At 44.1% G+C, this 23,460-nt stretch overlaps 1 protein-coding gene across 3 annotated transcripts in view; it reads left to right on the top strand.

Moving 5' to 3' along the window:
• OLFML2B (olfactomedin like 2B) overlaps nucleotides 1-23,460 on the top strand; it is a 626,988-nt gene that overhangs the window by 391,291 nt on the left and 212,237 nt on the right. For all 3 annotated transcript variants that reach the window (XM_077278505.1, XM_077278504.1, XM_077278503.1), the window contains one exon: nucleotides 11,481-11,691. In XM_077278505.1, coding sequence (XP_077134620.1) covers nucleotides 11,481-11,691 — 211 coding nt within the window. The remainder of the gene's footprint in view (nucleotides 1-11,480; nucleotides 11,692-23,460) is intronic.

The raw sequence follows: 23,460 nt of genomic DNA, 5'->3' as shown, positions 1-23,460 counted from the left end.
AAGTCCATCAGCGTCTATCCCCTCCCTCATTGATTTGACATCATGTCATGTGCTGTCGACATGCGCTCCTACTCAAGCTGCCAGCCTGTGATTGGCTTCCCTCATGGCAATAGGTTTTAAATGAAAGTGTGTACGAGGACTAACATACAGTTACTGAACCAGCAACATCCTGCCCCAAAGGCCCTTTGAGCAGAGAGGGGTGCCCGGTCCAGGCTTCCTCTGCTCCCCAGTTCCCATATAGGGCAGTAATGTCCTGATGGAGGCCTGTGTATATGGCATGATAGATCTGATGTTTTATCATCCACCCTACCAACCTGATGCACATCAGCAAACAAAAATGTAGTGTCTGAATAACAAGGTTCAGTTGTGCCTAAACTGTGTACCTTCAATAGCAGATACACTGACCCCATGGTCTTCTAAATAAGCAGAATAGACCAATGGCAAGAACTGGCCAAATTAGCCATGGGTGTACTGTCTTGTCGATCTTCTATAAAACTGTCAGAGAAGGTATTCAGTACAGTAGATTGCTACAGTGGGGAAAATAAGTATTTGATACACTGCCGATTTTGCAAATTTTCCCGCCTACAAAGAATGGAGAGGTCTGTAATTTTTATCGCAGGTACCCTTCAACTGTGAGAGACAGAATCTTAAAAAAATCCAGAAAATCACTTTATATGTTTTTACATAATTAATTTGCATTTCATTGCATGAAATCATCATTTGATACAATAAACAGAACATAATGTTTGGAACAGAAACCTTTGTTTGCAATTTCAGAGGTCAGATGTTTCCTGTAGTCCTTGACTAAGTTTGCACACACTGCAGGAGGGATTTTGGCCCATTCCTCCATACAGAACTTCTTCAGATCTTTCAGGTTTTAGGGCTGTCACTTGGAAACATTGAGTTTCAGCTCCCTCCAAAGATTTTCTATTGGATTCAGGTCTGGAGACTGACTATGCCACTCCAGGCCCTTGAAATGCTTCTTATGAGCCACTTCTTAGTTGCCCTAGCTGTGTGTTTCAAGTTACTGTCATGCTGGAAGACCCAGCCACGACCCATCTTCAATGCTCTTACTGAGGAAAGGAGATTGTTGGCCACCCTTCAATACGGTGCAGTCATCCTATCCGCTTTGCAGAAAAGCATCTCCAAAGTATGACGTTTCCTCCATCATGCTGTATGGTTGGGACGGTATTCATGGGGTTTTACTCATCCCACTTCCTTCAAACATGATGATTTTGGTCTCATCTAACCACATTACATTCTTCCTTACCTCCTCTGGATCATCCACATGGGCATTGTCGAACTTAAAATGGGCCTAGACATGTGCTGATGTAATCCGTGGACCAGGGTGGGCTCCCCAGGACACAGCAAAGCCGTGGACAAGCAAGGCAGTAAATACTAAATTTGTCAACTTAACTTTCTGTTAAACTCAGACTGATTGCTCTTCCACCAACCAACAAAATGTAACAGATTAATTCACACACACCCGATCAGAACTGACAGGGACCACTGTGCGGTGTCACTCAGGAGGCACGAAAATGTTCTGTGCTTTACTATAATGTACTTAATTGTGCACCCACATAGAGGAGCTACCAAGCATTTACATGGAAAACTGGAACAATCAAATGATTGCCAGGGGTGGCCTATTTGTGATGCAGCACAGTAGCTTACAAGCTTAACAAGATGACTTTAAACCCCCTAGGTAGATCCCATTTATTGAATTATACATCTTCGTGTTCACTTTAAAGTGCAATGGGTTGCTCTTCGGATCACCTCAGTATACTTCGGTAGATCCCCTTTAATACTGTAGTCTCTGGAAGTCACTAGCAGTTCAGCAAACTGAGTCTGATGGGCACTGATGCATTCAAGTGCCTGTATCTGCCTGTCTGAGCTTGGTGCCAAACTGGGCCTGAGCGCAGGATTTATTGACCTGTGTCTGTTTGCTGTGTCGTATGTCATTGCAGAGATGAGCCCGCTTGGACAACTGCTGTTAGGCCAAGGAATTACATGTTTCTAACCGGTGCTTGAAACCACAGCTAACTTGATGGAGGGTCCCCCGGGTGTGTCACGGATGTTGGATCCTGTGGATTTTGGCTCCCCGGATGGTGCTTGATGGAGACATCACAGGTCCTCCTCCTTCCAGATCGCACCAAGTTCTCTCAAGATGGCCAGTGAAGCAACTCCTTCCTGTCAAGCACTTCCACCCCATTTGCATACTCTGACCCCTGGAATTGGGCTCTGTCTGGTTCTGTCATAATAACAGTTGGAACCAGCAGAACAGAGTCCATTTAACATAACAAGTCTATACAAACAGAATCACTGCTTTTATTTTCTCCTCAAGGAACTGGAGTCACAACCTCAGATTCAGTATCCTGCACAAACCAGTTTAAGCCACAGCCATTAAGCAGTAACAGGGGAAATATTGGCCTCCTGTTGCCAGTGATTACTGTAGTTCTGCAGGCAACAAATGTCTAAATGTATTGACTGCTACGACCCATAACCGTTTACTCCCATTAAGTGACACCAACAAATTATCAACATTGAAGACTTTATTGGGAAATATAGGCATAAAATTTCCATCTTTTAACTTTGGGTAAAATATTTGGTCGCAGCTTATAAACTCAGGCAATATCTGCCAACAAATTTGGGTGTAGGGAGATTAACTGCCTTCCGGACTCCCGGGCAGGTATCTTCACCACCAACAAAACTCCACCCTTCCGCAGCTGCAACTGAAACAAAACATAACAAAAGGGGAGGGAGGGCGGGAAACAGGTCCGGGTCCAGGGATCGGATGTGCTATCAGCACTTCCGGGTGCCAGAAGCAGAGGATAAGCCCCGCCCCCTCTGCGGGGAGTTAACCCCATATCCCATTTGGCCTCACTAAATGGGAGATCTGCTTTTAACACAGGGGGAAGGCGCAGCAGTCAGGGGACAGCGGTGTAAGCCGCAGTGTCCCAAAGACTGCTACGACCCATAACCGTTTACTCCCATTAAGTGACACCAACAAATTATCAACATTGAAGACTTTATTGGGAAATATAGGCATAAAATTTCCATCTTTTAACTTTGGGTAAAATATTTGGTCACAGCTTATAAACTCAGGCAATATCTGCCAACAAATTTGGGTGTAGGGAGATTAACTGCCTTCCGGACTCCCGGGCAGGTATCTTCACCACCAACAAAACTCCACCCTTCCGCCAAGGAGGAGCGAATACAGAGAGCTGCGACCCCCCCAACGAATGCATAGCCTGTACCACCTTCACGAAGCCCATTGAGGAAGATATCCAAACCCGCCTCGTACAAATGAACTCCGTCTGGGAGAAGAAGACCGGAATTATCTCCCTCCAGACGGTGGTGCCTTACCACTACACCATTCTTAAATCTCACGAAGCGCGATATCCTCTGATTCAAAGTGCGTCTGGATCTCTCCATAGCATCCAATTCCCTGGCACCCCGCCACACCAGTTTTGGGATAACTTCAGACCAGACTAGTCGCATCAGCGGGAAAAACTCGGGAATTTGTCCATATCAGATCTGATAAGCGTAAGCAGCTCGGCAATTGGAAACGAAGCCAGGTCATTTCCTCCGGCATGGATAACCACAATGGCGGGAGATGAAGACACCCTTGCAATGTGAGCGACCTCCGGCAGCACTTGGGACCACGTCAGACCTCTCATACCACGCCATATCACATCGACATCATCAAAACCCAAGGATCGCCCTCTTGGGCACAATTCAGCACGACGAGCTGCCCAATAGATGTATGAGTGACCCACTATCCAGACACTGGGTCGCACTCCATCTAGGAAATAAAGTATACAATTAGCCAACATATAATAACCAAAACACTAATGATAACTTCTCCGATTTGTATCTGGAGCTGCTTCTATATTATTATTAGACAAAACAAAACCAAAACCAAAAAATAAAAAAAAAAATTTTTTTATTATAACACTAAGTCAGGCTTGATATATCTGGCAAAACAGCGGGATTTCCATCTGCCCACCCTTTGAATCTCTGATTCAAATAAACCCGCCCTGGAAGCTTCAGTCGCTGCACCTATACGAAAAGAATGAAACCCAAATTCTGCTGCAGGCATTCCCAAAAAATACAACGCACGTCTCAATATGGCTAAGAATTGGCCCGACACTAGAGGGAGACCACTCGCATGCATGAAAAATTGATCACCATCCTTTCTCACCCGCATGTAGTTCATAATTAACGTTAATAGACAAACATCCTTATTGATGGCAAATATAGGGACCCACGTCCCCAGCCCTCCTGATCAGTTTTAGATTTACATATCCTGATCCCGAGATCATAACAAATCAAAACATCATCACGCCTCAGTCCACTCGCTTTATTTAGAGCCGTGGGTAAGATCTCACTGACCCGCATGGCCCCAAAACGCCAGTCCGAAAGCCGCTGATGTAAGTGCAGCTTCATAGTTATAATCGCAAACTGATACCGCGGATTTAACCAAGCTAATTAGCAAATCAAAGGAGATAGGACGCCTGTTGCCACAGTGCTCATCCACTCGGCGCCAACCTTTCAATAGCTGACTGACTAAAAATGTTTTGTGGAATCTGACCATCCTCGCAATTTAAAATGGAAGGCTAACGCAGACACACGGTTGCGCGCTACCGCACCCGATACTCCCTTGGCATGCAATTTGGATAGAAATGCCATGGTCACCTGCATCCGAACATCATCCGAAGACCCCACCGGCTTTCCGTCTGCTAAAGGCCACCACTCCTCCCACGCCTTACCATAGGCTCTCCAGGTCGACGGAGCTACCAATGAGCGTATTAGCGGCATCAGGTCCCCAGGACATCCCAGATCGAATGTGGGCAATCCACCTCCTCCAAACGCTCCTGAAGAAGCAAATCCCGTAGGTCCTGTGAATAAAACCCAGTTACTAACTCTGGAACAGTCTCATTGTTATGAGGTAATGTATTAGATTTAAACCAAACATTAAACATTAAACATTTTAATACTATGGATCTGATCAGGTGCAAAACCAAAATGAAGGAGATGCTAGGTAGCTGATGGCATGCGCCCCGCCAACGGTTTCAAGGTGTAAGCGGATTCGCATGTTGACCAATAGTGGGCCCCATATTTCCATGGCAACCGCAACGGGAAAAGGTCAATCAAGGTTATTGATTTTGTCTTTCGGCAATCTAAATTCCATGGCGACCGTGTCGATTTCAAAACCAAGGAATGTGATCACTGATACTGGCCCTATCGTCTTCTCGGGGAAAAGTGGGACCCCAAAATATGTCATGGCATCTTTGAATTGTGCCAGCGCTGTGGAACAGACGTCTGAGTCGGCTGGGCCAACTATCAAAAATCATCAAGATAATGAGTAATGGCGGTTAGCCGAGTGATCTCGCGGGCAACCCATTCTAAAAACTTGCTGAATAATTCAACATAAAAACAGGAAATTGAGCACCCCATGGGAAGACATGTGTCGTAATAGTAAAAATCCTCAAATTTGGCTCCCAGTAATTGGTAGCAATCCGGGTGAACCGGAAGTAGACGGAAAGCGGTTTCTATGTCTGACTTGGCCATAAGGGCCCCCGGACCAGCATTTCTGACTAAATCCACCGCTTTATCGAAGGATATATAAGTAATGGCTGAGTCCTCACTGGGTATGCCGTCGTTGACCGACATCCCCTTGGGGTAGGACAGGTGGTGAATCAACCAGTACTTGCCTGATTCTTTTTTGGGAACTATACCTAGGGTGAAACAAGCAAATTAGGGAAAGGAGGTGTCTTAAAAGGACCGCGGAAGCGACCCAAACCGATTTCCTTACCCAATTTCTCTGCTAACACGTTGGGTAAATCCCTAGCTGATTGTAAATTTGGGGCTGACTGCGACTCGAGGGACCAGTTAAATGGGATGAAAAACCATAGGAAAAACCGAACCGCAGTTGCGCCGCAGCCGACTTATTGGGGTATTTGTCCAGCCACGGCCCCGTTCTTTCTACGCTCACTGGCGTCGGTAACCTCACCTGTAGAGGGGTTTTTTCCGGGGTTAGCTTTTTGGGGTTGAACACTCGTGCTTATATTTGCAGAGCCCGTAGAACTTTCAGTGTCCTTCATTAAATAACCAGCACGAACCTGGCCTACGAGTAGATGCTGCTGCCGTGTTGCTATTGGACCTGGCAGCGGGCACATGAAAGGATTGAGTCGTTTTTTTTTTTTTGTTTTGTTTTTTTTTGGGCCATCATCAGGCGAAGCCACGGATCCGTGGCTTTCACACCCAGCCTAATTGGGGATTGACGGACAGACGACGGCGGAAATCTTCATCATATTTCCACCATGCTGATCCCCCGTGGGCCTTATAGGAATTATAGATGCTGTCTAAGTATATAAAAGCTCAGAGCACCTCTCCGGGTGCTTCTCTGCCATAACACATCCTAGGAGGCCCAGATTTGTTCCTTGATGGCGCTGTCCTTGTGAGCCCCTAACGGAGGGACACCACAAAACAGACCATCCTTATAAACGTCCGGGCGAGGAGGGAGGGGCTGCCTGCACGATCCTGACAGTTGTATTATTTTGGGGTTAACATAAAACCTATTCCCTGTGGCCGCATTGGCTACTGCGTCTGAAAGGATGGTGTTGGTTCTCTCCCCCCCCCCCCAAGCCCCAACAAAGGGTACTCACCAATTGGTGCACCAACCTCCGAACGGCTTGTGTCCCGTGCCACGGGATTCATCGAACCTTGACGCTCTGTGCGATGTATGGACCTACGACGAGAAGACTCCTGCCTGTGCGACCTGCTTGAAGAACTGCCTGATGATGAAGGCGAGTGCCAACGTGATGCTCTAGAACGCCTACTGCGCCGGCTGGACCTGGATTGATACGAACGCCGCTTGCTGTCAGAACGACCGCGCTTCCTATGTCTATTCCTGCGGTGCCCTCTGGGGGATGACGATGATGACGATGATGATCTGCGCGCGGAGCGGATACCCACACTCTGTCTGTTATCCAGAGCCGGGGTGCCAGCACCCTGAATTGGGGGACGAACACCGGTTGCCATCAGCGATAGCGACGCTGGGGCGTTCTGATGTTCGGCTACCGCCGCCTGAGAGGGAGCTAATTGCCCGCCTGGTATTTGCGAATACGGGGTACTAAAGATGAGTGGGTAGGATGGAAACTGCGACTCTCCTCCTATACTAGACTGGGAGTATGCGCTATGCTGTCCGGGCGCTGATATTATGTGAGGTGAACCCACATTATGGTGCACTGGGGCTGCCGTATCCCTGCCCCTGTCAGTATTGGCCATAACTTCCCCCATGTTCCTAGAAAGTGGTGGGATGCCCCCCTGCGGAGCCTCAGTCTCCTTTTCTGCAGAGCCTGCATCCTGTGAGGAAGCAGACATTCCCTGGGCTCCCCCCATGCTGTTTCCAAATAAGATTGCAGAGCCAGGTAATAACGCTGGCACTTGCAGACCTGCACTCCTTCTTTCTGTCACTGGGGCAGCAGGGGCTGTACTAATGCACGTGTCGCGCAGCGCCGATCCCTGAGCCTCCCCCACCTGAGGTACGACGCTGCTTCCCGCCGTACTACTGCGCCTGGCGCCCGAATCAGAAGAAGCGCGCGCACACGAATTGCGCGCGCTCCTCTTTGAATATAATGGCGGGCTCAGCCGTGCCGGAGGCCGGGTGGCTCTGCGAGAGCGCCGACCCTCCGGCGGCATCGCCTGCACCATAACAGGGAAGGAGTCGCTCCTAGTCAGCAAAGCTGCTAACCAAGCGCTTCCTTCCCTGCCAATCATATCCCTCACCGCATGCTCCAGCGGGTCCATGATCCGGCAGCCCAACAGGTCCGGGTCCAGGGATCGGATGTGCTATCAGCACTTCCGGGTGCCAGAAGCAGAGGATAAGCCCCGCCCCCTCTGCGGGGAGTTAACCCCATATCCCATTTGGCCTCACTAAATGGGAGATCTGCTTTTAACACAGGGGGAAGGCGCAGCAGTCAGGGGACAGCGGTGTAAGCCGCAGTGTCCCAAACTCCATGTACAGTACATTACTACCAAAATGGAACAGCAACAGCAAATTACATGCAAACGGTTAATGGTAGGTGACAGTCAGTGGCATATTCCCCATCACCTCACACTAGTGTGAGTAGCGGGACCTTGCATGCACTGCAGGATTTTAATCCATGATGGTGTAGTATGTTACTAATGATAATGTTTCAGACTGTAGTCCAAGCTCTCTTCAGGTCTTTGACCAGGACCTCCCGTGTAGTTCTGGGCTGATTCCTGACCTTTCTCAAAATCATCCTTACCTGACGAGGCGAGATCTTGCATGGAGCTCCAGACCGTGGCAGACTGACAGTCATCTTGTGTTTCTTCCATTTTCTAATAATTGTGCCAACAGTTGTTTCCTTCTCACCAAGCTGTTTGCCTTTTGTCCTGTAGCTCATCCCAGCCCTGTGCAGGTCTACAATTTTGTCCCTGGTGTCCTTAGACAACTCTGGTCTTGTCCATAGTGGAGAGGTTGGAGTGTGATTGATTGAATGTGTGGGCAGTTGTTTTTTATACAGGTAATGAGTTCAAACAGGTGTAATTAATGCACGCAATGAGTGCAGAGTAGGAGGCTTCTTAAAGAAAAACTAACAGGTCTGTGAGAGCCAGAATTCTTGCTGGTTGGCGGATGATCAAATACTTATTTCATGCAATAAAATGCAATTTAATTATTTCAATATCATACATTGTGATTTTCTGTTTTTTTATTTTTAGATTCTGTCTCTCACAGTTGAAGTATACCTACAATAAAAATTACAGACCTCTGTATTCTTTGTAGGTGGGAAAATTTGCGAAATTGTCAGTGTATTATTTTCCCAACTGCATGTTTTATACTTTGCTGCTTCTTCTTTTGCATGGGCCGCCATTGTCTGCCCTACACAGCTAGACACCTCCTTCCTGTCTATCATGTACTATCATGTACTACAATGTGCTGTTGCTGCGACTGCCACTAGAAAGCCAGTCCACTCATCTTGTGCCTGTCAATTGTGTTTTATACTTATACTATACTGCTTGAAAAATAATCCCAAAGACATTCTTCCTACAGAAGAAGGTGGACTCGCACCGAAACGTGCGTTGGGGAGTGAGTCCCGGGACACCTGCCTAACACGTTATGGGTAAATATCACATTTAACTGCAGTGCCACTGTTTTATTCATGTCTCTTGCATCAGTAGCTGGCATGATTTGACAAGTCTGGTATGTGCACATGCTGAACTATCTGGGAGTAGGTGGGAGTGGTTGGAGTCCACGGGGACATATGGTATCCTTTAACTCCTCTATTGCTCTCAGCTTTTTCGGCATGCTATGCAGGCGCTATTAGGAGCTAATGGGAGTGGTTGGCATTCACAGGGATGTATAATGTGCTTCCAAATTTAACCCTTTGTGCTACCTTTGTGCTACCAGCATACAGATAGGCTTTAAATTTATTTTTACTGCTGTGATATTTTTATAAATTTACTATGGCACTCTGATTTGGTATATTTACTATATTGTGCTGGCCCAATTGTGTAGGCAGGACGTACCGGCACTCACTTATTTGGAATTTTTGTCATGTACCTCATATTGTTATAACATTACTGATTGCTCCAAGAACTGTATGCACTTGCACACTAACAGTTCTAGTTTTATGTATATGGATATTTAATAAAAGTTTTGTGTACGTTTGTATATTGTGAGCTTCTGACTCGACTTTTCTCCTGTATTATTATACTATACTGCACCTCGAAACCGTGCCCTGCACTGGATAAATAGGAATATCCATTATCACTGCTTCTAAAAAAAAGGAATGATCTTTGGACATTCCTTTTAAAGCCATTGCTTATTCACTTTAAATATCTTTTTTTAAAAATGCTGCTGAAACAAGAATAGGGATAATATTTGTATGGCTTTTTTAAAAAGTCATTGCTTCTTTGCTTGATAAATAACAAATCTGCTGCTCATCTTAAAAACAGGAACGATTTTCTGTCTTGTTAAAAGCTGTTATTTCATCATTGACCATACTGTCTTTGTAGAGCGGTCAAAAATGTTATTGATTCTAAAAAAATTCAAGTGTGCTTTCACGGCTGAAATAAATGATTGCTGCTTCAATTTTGTTTTTTACCACAAAACATAAGTTTTCATTTTATTTTTAGCACAGTGGATATCATTAAATATTTTATGAGGCAACTAAAATAAGTAATTTCTTCTTCACATATTGTTTGTAAGAATTTTTTTTTTCAAACAAAGGTTTACTGCTCTGCTACCCAAAACTCTAATTGCCACACTCCTGAATAAGCCGTTGCTTCTTCATTCTATGATTTGACCCACCAAAACTGACACACAAGCTTTCTTTAGCTATTTTCATTGAACCTTATTCCTGCTTAATAGAAAAGTAAAACTTTTTTAAATTGTCACGGGCAAGCTAAAATAATCATTTTTTGTGCAGGCAAACAAAAAATGAACAAACCTTTTACTGCTGAAAAAGAAAAAGGAATTTTGTCAAACAGCAACCACTAAAATAATAATAATCATCCATTTATTTTCCATATGTCATATTGACAGGGCACTGGACTTTTGTCTTTCCATTGTTTCTTCATTGGCAACACTGTCTGGGCCCTAGTGCTTCCCCATTGTTTATTCCCTTGAAAACAAACACCAAACCCACTACTTCACAAAAAGGCTAAAAGAAGTTAAGCACCTGCGTCTCATTTTCCCAAGACCAATGCTGCTGCTACTCTCTGAAAAGGGAAAATGTTTTGAACATTGCTTGTTAAAAAAAAACAAAATGGCAGGAACACTGTTTGCCCCCAGTGGATAATTTTTGAAATTTTTTTCGCTTTCAAAATCATAAAAAATCTAACAGTGCGGTGTATTTTTAAACAAGCTGTTGAGTACCACCAGTTACCAGCCATTTATCGAAAGCCATAAACGTTTACATCATTTTGACATTACTAATGCAGTTTTTGCATTAAAGTGCTTGCTGGCACTAAGACACAGTCCTAGAAGTGTAGTGCCCATATTTTACGGGCAGTTGAAGGCATAAAAAAGCACTCTTGATTCACGGTAAATTGAATTAATGCACATTAAATTTCCCATCGAAATTCATGGCAAATTTACTGTAACACTGACAAATTATGAGAACAACATTAGGTTCTCTTAATGAATATGAATGTCCATTGCTATGTAAAAAGCACTTACAGAAACATAATGTTATTTTGAGCAACAAAAGTTAATAGTCTAGAATGATATATGCAACAAACATACATAGATGTGATGTTCTGGAGTTCACATATTTTTGGCCATTAATTTTATTTCCAATTTAGACATCCAATATGCTATTTCCTAATGTATTCTTATATTCCCTTTTATAAAAAAATGTATCAGCTATTCTCATTTAATGAACTTCTAATGAACAACTTTGGATATCATATCTGAAATAAAGCAAAAGTTTGTGCTTTTTTTTAACAAGGAGAAGATTGAAGAACGATATCTTAGAGATGAACAGGCTCAGTTTATAAGTCCCAAACCACATCCTGCACCGCCACAACAAGTACAAAGGAGTCCACTTTCTCAAAGGCAAATTAATGTTCGAGCAAAACCAGCCCCGAAGCCGGTCAGCCGTGGAATCACATTTTACAAGGCCAAAGTAACAGAAGATGACAGTGAATCGGATGACCAACGTAAGAAAAACAATACTTATTTTTATTACGTGACCATTTATTTTTGTGATATCAGTTAATTTATGTATTCTTGAATACATGAAGTAGTTTGGTCACCACAAAATTAGTCAGTTGAACATGTTAGAACATTTAGTGCTGATCTTATGTTAACTGATGCTGCATTATGGTATATATGCTTAGGTTATTCACTAGATGGTTGCCCGATTCTAACGCATCTGGTATTCTAGAATATGTATTTAGCTTATTTATGAAGATTTAAGAATACACAGGATTTTCAGGTAAAATATATACATTATCACAAAATTTTATGGCTCATAGAACTTAATTTTATTATGGCACTGTGGCTGACAGAACTTGTTCAGTAAACGTGAGTGAACAATGTGGCACTATGACTGACAGTACTTGTCCAGTAAACGTAACTGAACTACATCACACTGTGACTGACAGAACTTGTTCAGTAAACGTGAGTGAGTGGGGGTTAAATTCCGCACCAATATCGCTGATTGGTCATGGCCAGCCGGGCACGACCAATCCGCAAAGCGGGGTTTAAATTGTGCACCAATATCACTGATTGGTCGCAGGCAGCCAGGAGCAACCATTCAGCAAAGCAGTGTTTAAATCCCACGCCAATATCGCTGATTGGTCGTGGCCGGCCGGGCGCAACTAATTAGCGAAGCGGGGTTTAAATCCTGCACCAATATCGCTGATTGGTCATGGCCGGCAGGGCGCAACCGGTGTTTAGGTGAAGCGGTGTTTAAATCCCGCGCCAATATCGCTGATAAGTCGTGGCTGGCCAGGCGCGACCAATCAGTGAAGCGGGGTTTAAATCCTGCACCAATATCGCTGATTGGTCGCGGCCGGCCGGGCGCAACCAATCAACGAAGCGTGGTTCAAATCCAGTGCCAATTCGCAGCCGGACTGCGCCTGTCGCTGATTGGTTGTGGCCGGCCGTGACCAATCAGTAAAGGGGTGTTTAAATCCCGCGCCAATATCTCTGATTGGTCGCGGCTGGCCGGGCTCAACCAATCGGCGAAGCGTGGTTGAAATCCCGCGCCAATTCGCGGCTGGACTGCACCTGTTGCTGAATGGTCGCGGCCGGCCAGGCGCTACCAATCAGCGAAGCATGGTTCAAATCCTGCGCCAATTCATGGCCAGACTGCACCTGTCACTGATTGGTCATTGGCGGCTGACGCGACCAATCAGTGATGCGGGATTTCCGTTACAAACAGACAGAATTAGACGATTATATAGTAGATAAGTAGGATGGTCAAAAAGTGCCATGTTTTGGTCAATAATACTTGCATACATTGTTTTGTGCTATATAGTGCCATGAGCATACATAACTTGCAAAAATAATAAATTTTACAGTGCTTTTAAAGCAGTGCTATGCATAAAAAACAAATGAAATAATTCCAAACTTTAGATTGACAAGATTTGTATTTATTGATGTAAATGCCAGAAATTTGCCAAAAATGTTGAAACATTTACAATTTTCAAGTTTCGAATTTTTGTCTTATAACAAATAATCATCCTGCTCAAAATAGTTAATAAATTAAATTTCTCATATGTCCTGCTATCAAGTTTCAAACCTCCTCTCATGATCGACACAGGTAAGTGCAGCGAACAACACAACAAACACCAACAACATAGTGGAAAAAGGGAGAGGAAGGCCCTAACAGTAGGGAACGAGGGATGGGCCACCTCCTAATACAGGCTGTGCCTATCCCTAAGCTCCCTAATGCCCTATCCGCTTCCTTCCCCCTGCCACCATCACTTGCCTAGTCCCTAGCTGTCATCTCACTATACCCTGGCTAGTGCACTGGCCGGCAAGGATGCTAGCCTCATCACTGCAGATGGTATAAACACAGGGGGTAGTGACAAGCACGAGACAGACAAGGAAACAGAAAAAGAAACTTAGCTCCAGCAACTGCTGCAATGCAACATATATTACTCTAAAACCTATACATATGGCTCAGCAGTGATAAAACCTTTCTAAATGGGCAAGCTGCCCATTTCTTTGGCACTAATACAATTCCATACAATCAGAGATGCATGAACTGTGCACTGATAACAAGCTCGATGGTCCCTCTCCTCTGCAGGACACAGCATCCATGGTTTCCATAAAGAATTTCATATTTAGTTTAATTTAATAACAGAAATTTCCTTTTTGCCTCCATTTTAAATGAGCTTTGGCCCAGCGAAGAAGGCAGCATTTCTGGATTGTGTTGTCATGTGACTTCTTCTTTGCAGGATAGATTTGCATTTGTAGATTGCATAGCGAACTGTGTTCGCAGACAATGATTTTTGGAAGTATTCCTGAGCCCTGAGATTAATCTCCAAAAACAATACTTCCCTTCTAATATATATGGTTAACATGCAGGTAAATAGATTATATTCAGCAATTACTGTGTAGCAGGCGGTGACTGTAACCGCTCCCTGCACTGCCCGATGACAAAGTTTCTTGTTGGAACTACTCCACATGGGAAAGTTCAAGAAAAATGCTCAAGGAACATACAAAATAAAGATTATATTTTGATTAGGAAGGAAATATATTTCTTAAAGTAACCTGTCACATGAAAAATGCTATTAACCTGTAGGTTAACTCCTTCACCCCCAAGCCTGTTTTCACCTTCATGACAAGGCCAAATTTTACAATTCTGTCCAGTGTCAATTTACTGTATGTGGCAATAACTCTGGAGTGCTTCAACGGATCCCACTGATTCTGAGACTGTTTTTTAGTGACATATTGTACTTCATGACAGTGGCAACACCTCTTTGATATGACTTGTGTTTATCTGTGAAAGAAATGGAAAATTGGCTATAATTGTGCAATTTTCAAAATTTTATTTTTACGCCCTTAAATCAGATAGTTATGTTACACAAAATAGTTAATAAGTGACATATCCCACGTGCCTCCCTTACATCAGCACAATTTTTGAAATATTATTTTTTTGTTAGAAAGATATAAGGGTTAAAGTTGATCAGTGATTTCTCATTTTTCAAATAAAAATCCACAAAGCCATTTTTTTAGGGACCACCTCACATTTGAAGTGACTTTGAGAGGTCTACATGACAGAAAATACTCAAAAGTGACACCATACTAAAAACTGCTCTCCTCAAGGTGTTCAAAACCACATTCAAGAAGCTTATTAACCCTACAGGTGCTTCCTAGGAATTAATGGAATGTGGAAAGAAGAAATGAACATTTACATTTTTTTTTTACCAAAATTTTACTTTGGACGCAATTTTTTTATTTTTGCAAGGGTAACAGGAAAAAATTGAACCCAAAATTTGTTGTGTAATTTCTCCTGAGTAGGCAATACCCCTTATGTACGGGACAACCACTGTTTGGGCACACAGCAGAGCTTAGAAGCGAAGGAGCACAAATTGAATTTTTGAATGTAAAATTTGCTGAAATAATTAGCGGATGCCATGGTGCTTTTGGAGAGCTCCTAATATACCTAAACACTGTAAACCTACCACAGGTGACACCATTTTGGAAACTAGACCTTGCCGGGAACTTATTTAGATGTGTAGTGAGCACCATGAACCGCCAAGTTCACAAGTTTATAATGTTGAGCCATGAAAATAAAAAAATCACATTTTCAAACAAAAATGTTTTTAGCCACAAATTTTGCATTTTAGAAGGGTAACAGAAGAAATTGCATCATACAATTTTGTTGTAAAATTTCTCCTGAGTATGCCGATATAGTATATGTGGTGGAAAACTACTGTTTGGGCGCATGGCAGGGCAAGTAATGGAAGGAGTACCATTTGACTTTTTTAACGTAAAATTTGCTGGAATAATTAGCTGACACCATGTCATGTTTGGAGAGCAACTGATGTGCCTAAACAGTGGAAACCACATTCAAGAAGTTTATTAACCCTTCAGGTGCTTCTCAGGAATTAATTGAATTTGAAAGGAAGAAATGAACATTTAACTTTTTTCACCAAAATTTTATATTAGATCCCAAAAAAAATTTTTTTCACAAGGGTAACAGAAAAAACTGGAATCCAAAATTTGTTGTGCAATTTCTCCTGAGCATGCTGACACCCCATATGTGGAAGAAAACCTCTGTTTGGGCTCACAGCAGAGCTCAGAAGTGAAGGAGCGCCATTTGAATTTTTTAATGTAAAATTTGCGGATGTCATGTTGCATTTGGAGAGCCTCTTATATGCCTAAACAGTGGAAACCCACCACAGGTGACAAGATTTTGGAAACTAGACCCCTCAGGGAACATATCTAGATATATGGTGAGCGCCATGATCTCCTAGGTGCTTCACAGAAGTTTATAACGTTGAGCCGGGAAAATTTAAAAATCACTTTTTCCCACAGAAATGTTTTTATTGCAATTTGTTGTGCAATTGCTCCTGAGTATGCTGATACGTCATATGTGGGGGAAAACTACTGTTTGGGCACATGGCAGGGCTCAAATTAGAAGGAGTGACGTTTTGGAACGCAGACTTTGATGGAATGGTCTGAGGGTGTCCTGTTGCGTTTGGAGTGTCCCTGATGTGCCTAAACAGTGGAAATCCCCCAAAAGTGACCCCATTTTGGAAACTAGACACCTCAAGGAATTTATCCAGATGTGTTGTTATGTACCTTGAACCCAAAGGTGCTTTACAGAATTATACAATGTTCATCTGTGAAAATGAAAGATGAAAGAAAAAAATATTTTTCCCACAAAAATGTTTTAGCCCCATATTTTTTCATTTTTACAAGAATAGCAGGAGAAAATAGAACCTAAAATTTGTTGTGCACTTTCTCTTGAGTACGCCGATACCCCACATGTGGTTAAAAACTACTTTTGAGGCACAGTGCAAAGCTCAGAAGAGAAGAAGAGGACTGGTTTGAGGGTACCATGTCACATTGGCAGAGCCACTGAGATGTCAGAACAGCAGAACCCCTCATAATAATCCCCATTTTACAAACTACACCTCTCAATTAATTAATTTAGATATGCACTGATCATATTGACACCATAGGTGGATCACAATGTTATACCATTGGGCAGTGAAGAAAAACTAAATACGCTTTTACCGCCCAACTTTAGATTTAGTTCCAGATTTTACAATTTCATACTGGGAAATGGGTAAAAACGGTATCATAAATGTGTCCCACAATTTCTGTTGAATGTAAAAATAACTCATGTGTGGCTGTACAGTACTGCTTAGCCATATGGCAAGACTCGGGAGGGAATGAGTGCTATTCGCCTCCTGGAGCGATAATTTTCCTAGAATAGTTTGCGGAATCCTTATACAGAGCCCCTAAGTACTAGAAAAGCAGAATCCCCCTTCAAGTGACCCGATTTGGAAAATTATACCCCTTTGGGAATTTATCTACACGTGTTTAAATTGCCAGGAGCAATGCGGGCACTGCTTCTGGCAGTGGGTGCCAGGTGTCACCTGTCAGAATCAGCTGACAACCAGCGTCAATTGCGCGTTCACAGCACCTGTGCGCGCAAAATCGCCAGGACGTATCCATAGATCGTGAAGGAGTTAATAGCGTTCTGAACCTGTCTGGCACAGGTATTTAGACTCCTGCTGCAAAGAGGAAATTAAAGGGAACCTGTCACAAGAAATAACGCTGTTAACTTGCAGATATCCGCTTAATCTGCAAGTTAACAGCATTATGATGCTACACAGCGCCTGAATGCAGCCAAATGCAGCTGGAAGAAAATGATCTTTATTGACTAAAGCATGACTGCTACACAGAGGAATAAACATATTAATCTGCGAATTAACCCCATTGCAGGTTAATAGTGTTTTTTCAAATGACAGGTTCCCTTTAAAATGTGTTTTGTAAATTGTTCCTAAAACAAGGAGGAAAATATTAAGAAATGTAGCTATTATATTATTCTTTGCAAAACTGACACACTACAGAGTTAGTGTTCTTTAGACCTAGTAACAATATTATAAAATACTAATTATTGAGCCTGTTCTACACCAGGGTGGCGAGCATCTTTATTGGTACATTTTTAAATTCAAGCCATTTTTTTAAGACACTGTGTCAGCAAATTTGCATATACAGTGTCTTAAATAAAATACTGCCAGAGACTGCGGTATTACGCATGCGCTGACTCATTGTCATTTTATTGAAGTAATGTACTACAATAGTGATGGCAAACCTTTTAGAGGCCGAGTGCCAACTCGGCAATTTAACCTGAATACTGAGATTTTAGTTTAGAAAAAACAGCTCATACAGAAAGGCGGCGGGGCAGCACAAAGCAGATGGGGGCAGCAGAGAGCAGACGGGGCAGAGGGCAGGCAGGTGTATCAGAGCACGCAGAGGCAACAGAGAGCAGGCAGGGGTCCAGCCACAGACAGGAGCAAGGGTACCAGACAGCAGATATACAGGTATACTGTATTCTCCACTATATGGAATATATACAGGAAGAAAAGAAGCAGTCAAATAGTCCCAAATTATACAAACGTGCAAAAAACTGTATTTACTCATATACTGACAGGTATCCAACATAACAGGCAGGAAAATCCCCTCCATCAAACCCTACACATATCAAAGGGACAGGGCAGGGTGCATGTGACTGACCATAGACAGTAATCCAAAAACCCATGTCAGATATATAATTTCATCATGCATATTTAGCATAGTATAAAATAACTGTCATAGGTACATGTGACCTTGATTATAAATATAGGGTTAATCCATGTACATACCGCGGTGGGGGTCACAATCCACATGCACGCCGTTTCTGTCCACCCTGACACGCGTTTCGGCGACTACCTTCCTCAGGGGGTGTACCCGGTGGCAGGGGGCACAGATTATATATACACATATCCACCCAGAAATGGTGGCGATCGCGCACACCTGCATGTCACGTCATCCTGAACCCAGCCTGCACGGCCTGCGGAAGCGGAAACACACGGGCCCCATGTGATCCGCCCCACAAGGCACCGCAATAGCCGAGACCATCAATGACGCAACTGGGCATGCGCGAAAAAACACTTGCGGCCATCTTTAAAAAGGGCATGCCTACTGGCATGCATTGAAATACAACAATACTCAATTATACAGAGACAAACAGCACAAATCCATATCTACTGAACCGCAACATAGTTAGGTAAAGTCAATGTCTAATAAATATATAAATAAATACCACTACCCACTGTTGTGACTGTTATTCCGACAACCCATCTCCATATATAGACATCACCCACTAGCAGAACCAAATATAGTCCATTTACTATTACTATTATGCGGAGTTGCACAGAAGGAAAGATACACAGCAAACGGGGGACTACAAGAACAGGGCAAAAGACAAACTCTCATTTAGCCCATCAGGCTGAACCATGCGTAAACGCCAAATCCAGCGTGCCTCTAACATTCCAAGTCTCTTGGATAGCTGACCACCCCTAATGTTAATTTTCAGGGCATCGATCCCCCTCACTCTCAACAGTCGCATCACATCCATGATATGCCTTAAAATGTCTCGGCAGGGTCCGACGTAACCAAATAAACTGTCCCACCGGGATCGATCGGATCATGTGACGAGGATGACCCGAGGATGCGTGTAGCAGAGTATTGGTAGACGTTAATTTACGGAAAATATCCGTCTGTACCGTACCAGAGGGGTCTCTCTTAATCGTCACATCCAAGAAATCAATGGATTCACTACTCCATATAAATGTGAGATGGATATTCAGATCATTGCCGTTCAAGGAGGAGACGTATTGCGCAAGGTCGACGAACGTGCCCTGCCAGACGAAAAAGATATCATCAATGTACCTTGTACACAAAGGGACACGGTTCATTGATCCCTGTTCACCCGACAGGAGAAGGTCCTTCTCTCACAGCCCCAGCAACAAGTTAGCATAGGAGGGCGCAAAGGCCACTCCCATTGCGGTCCCTTGGAGCTGTAGGTAGAAGGACCCCTTAAAAACAAAAAAGTTGTGAGTGAGGGTGAATTCTAAAAGCTCCAGCAGAAGCGATCTCATACCAGTAGAGAGAGTAGACGACTCTAAAAAATATCTGACAGCACCAATGCCATCATTATGTCTAATATTGGTATAGAGAGATTCGACATCCGCCAAAACCAATAGAATATCACCCTCTAAACACAGACCATCGACCCTGCACAACACATCCCCAGTATCCTTGAGGAAGGAGGGAAGACTAGCCACCAATGGCTGCAAGTGGAAATCTATCCTCCTATTGACATGCTCCAGCAGATTTCCCCTTCCAGAAATTATTGGTCTACCCGGTGGTGACAGCATGTTCTTAAGGATCTTAGGGAGCAGACATAATGTCGGAACCGTTGGTTCCGAAACTATCAGAGCTGTAGCTAGATCTTTGGTGATAACGTCGCTCTGTAAGGCCCGCTGGATGATGGAATCTAATTGTGCACTATACGCCGAGAGAGGGTTATATGTAAGTTTTTTATAACAGATGTTATTATTTAATTGTCTATATGCCTCTCTCTCGTACATCTCCACAGGCCACAGAACGACGTTACCACCTTTATCAGCTGATTTCAAAACTATATCAGGGAGACTCTTGAAGAAGCACAATCTCTCCCTCTCCTCCCTAGAGAGATTGTCTTGTTTACAAGAATTATGAATGTTAGAAAGACCCTCAGTCACCACTAGTGTTGAGCATTCCGATACTGCAAATATCGGGTATCGGCCGATATTCGCTGTATCGGAATTCCGATACCGATTTCCAATATTTTTGTGATATCGGAAATCGGAATCGGAAGTTCCTATAACTTCCCAGGCGTGTGCAGTGCGTATGGTTCCCAGGGTCTGGAGGAGACTCTCCTTCAGGCCCTGGGATTCATATTCATGTAAAAAATAAAGAATAAAAATAAAAAATATGGATATACTCACCCCTCCGACGGACCCTGGACCTCAGCGGTGCAACCGGCAGCCTCCGCTCCTAAGAATGCAGTGAGTGTAGGACCTGCGATGACGTCACGGTCTTGTGATTGGTCGCGTGACCGCTCATGTGACCGCCCACATGACCGCGACGTCATCAAAGGTCCTTCATTCTCTGCATTCTTAGGAACGGAGGCAGACGCTTGCAGCGGTGACAGCCAGGGCTCGTCCGAGGATGAGTATATCCATATTTTTTATTTTTATTCTTTATTTTTTACATGAATATGGATCCCAGGGCCTGAAGGAGAGTTTCCTCTCCTTCAGACCCTGGGAACCATCCAGGATCACTTCCGATATTTGTGCCCCATTGACTTGTATTGGTATCGGGTATCGGTATCAGCGATATCCAATATTTTTTGGATATCGGCCGATCCAATCCGATACTGATACTTTCAAATATTGTCACTGACACTGTCACCACTCGAACAAATAAATCAATGCTAGCGCATGAAGATAGGGGGAAAATCTACTGGAGCGCGGGCGAATAGATGGAGGAACCTTACCTCCCTCGTGAATGTGTTCCACTGCCAACTCCTCCAGAATCCTTAACGCATTCTGTTCCTCTTCTGTAGGAAATAACAAATGCAATTCATTATTGAAATGAAACCTCTTGAACAACAATGATCTGGCAAAAAGATGGAGATCTTTGATTGTGGTAAATAGATCAAACTTAGATGTGGGAGAAAAAGAGAGACCCCTTTCCAAAAGTTTAAGATCCACCTCAGACAAAACATGGTTACTTAGGTTAATCACCTTATTGTCCTTTTTAGATGCGATAGATGTTGAGTTGCCTCTCCTATAGGGGTGGTATGAATGATCACGTAATCTCCCATTTTCTATAGCTCCAGTAGTGGAAATTGATGTAGAGGACAAGTCTGACCGCCCACTCAATGACTACCCATCGGTAGTAGCAGCAGCCCTGAGAGCTCTAGTCTGCCAGTGCTACCCAGACTCACTAGAACTGTAGCTAGAAAACAGTGCACTACACCAGCGGTAGCGAGTATAGCGGGCCCTGTTAGGCCAATAGCAACCCCTGCACTGCGGAGGTCTACACTCAGCACCAGGAATCAAACTCTACTTCGCTATAAAACTTGGAGATACTAAGCTGTTATTTAGTTGAAAATTTTTGTGTAAATCTCTTTGTTACAGGTTTAAAAGTGGACAATGGAGTGATGGACAGTGAATTGCTCCAAAACTTTCACGGGGACCCCTTTGTTTACCCGGGGACCCCTTTGTTTACCCGGGGTCCCTGCTGTTCAAGGTTGCACCTATTGAACTGGGAGTCATGAACTGTGCATGACCAAACTTTTGCAACGTTCAAGCATCCTCACCTCCCATAAAGGGAAGCACTGTTATATATTTACTTGTTCATAGCATTTACTTGTTTATAGTGTTTCAAAAATTTGAAATTTGGTGTGTTTTCTAATAACATGTAATGTTGTTCTTCTTTTCCCAGTCCGGGAGTACTGGATTTAACCGGGGGGAGTGCAGCGCCCCAGAGTCCTGGTCGTTGCAGTAATGTCGCTCTGCCACTAAGGGGAGTGATGTTACGTCTGATTGCACTAAAGCAGTTCACCTGACCAGGTATCGCAGACACACACTACACTCCACACTCCGGCCACCAGGGGGGGTGGTTCTATCTATTAGGCCACTCCTCACACTCTGATAAAACTCTGGGTTGGACAGGAAGTTAGGGAGAAAGGAGCTAGGGAGAGCTCAAGAGAGGACCTGTCAGGGGTGGGATCCTGACAGCGGCCTAAGACAGACAGAACATTACGGAGCCGAGCTTGAGTCTTATAGCGGCAGGCTCCTAAGAAAGGACATGAAGCGGAGTATATTGCGGAAAAGTGAGAAGCGAGATCACAGCACAGAGGAGATAGAATCAGAAGGAGTTGTGCCCTTAAGACCGTGGCAACATCCTTCTGAAGCGCGTAGCTGGTGGCCGGAGCACCAAGGAAGTAAGAGACTCTACGTATTAATTCAAACAGCGGCAGGACAGTTAACTATAGGTTGGCTGTCTCACCTAAATCACCTAACGAAGACAAAGGAGGCAATTGTGGGAGAGGGGCATCTCTAGGGTCCCAGAATAACTCCAGGCCTACCCCGTCATACGGGTGCATCCTAGCCATATCATCTGGGGGACAGAGAGAGAGAACATCAGAACAGATACGACAGTTGTGAGGACTATCCCGTGGTGCTCAGCAGGGAGGTACTACAACACACAGGCGCTAGTAGGTAGGCACTGATTTCCACCTGCAAAGGGAACTCTGGATGTGCCTTCGGACCGGCCAGTCTCAGCCAGCCCTGTTAGCAGTGCTCTGGATTGTGGATCCCGAAGCCTTCAGTAAAAAGGTAAAGAGACTGCAACCCTGTGTCCTCGTTATTCATCGCGCCTTGCACCACGCACCATCACCTTTCATTGGACGCCCCTTAGCAGGGTCACGGACCGGGTCTATCCACCGTGATGACCCCAAGACAGAGAGGCCCGGTACAGAGTACCCCGCGGCCCTGCGTCTGGGGGCACTTCATGTCCATCCATCCTGGTATATGCCCCCCATCCTAGTATTTGTTCACCATCCTGGTATATGTCCCCCCATCCTGGTAGATGTCCCCCCTTCCCAGCAAATGTTCCGCTATCCTAGCATATGCTCCCCCATCGTGGTATATGCCTACCATGCTGGTATATGCCCCCTATCCTTGTATATGGCCCCCATCCTTGTATATGGTCCCCCATCCTTGTATATGGTCCCCCATCCTGGTATATGGTCCACCATCCTGGTATATGGTCCCCCTTCCTGGTATATGGTTCTCCATCCTGGTATATGTCCCCAATCCTTCTATATTACCCCTGTGGAGACACAGGGGTCAATGGGT

This window comes from Ranitomeya variabilis, chromosome 8 (assembly GCF_051348905.1).
Source record: "Ranitomeya variabilis isolate aRanVar5 chromosome 8, aRanVar5.hap1, whole genome shotgun sequence".
In the NCBI taxonomy this organism is placed as follows: domain Eukaryota; kingdom Metazoa; phylum Chordata; class Amphibia; order Anura; family Dendrobatidae; genus Ranitomeya; species Ranitomeya variabilis.
This window is presented reverse-complemented; position numbering and strand designations above follow the sequence as displayed.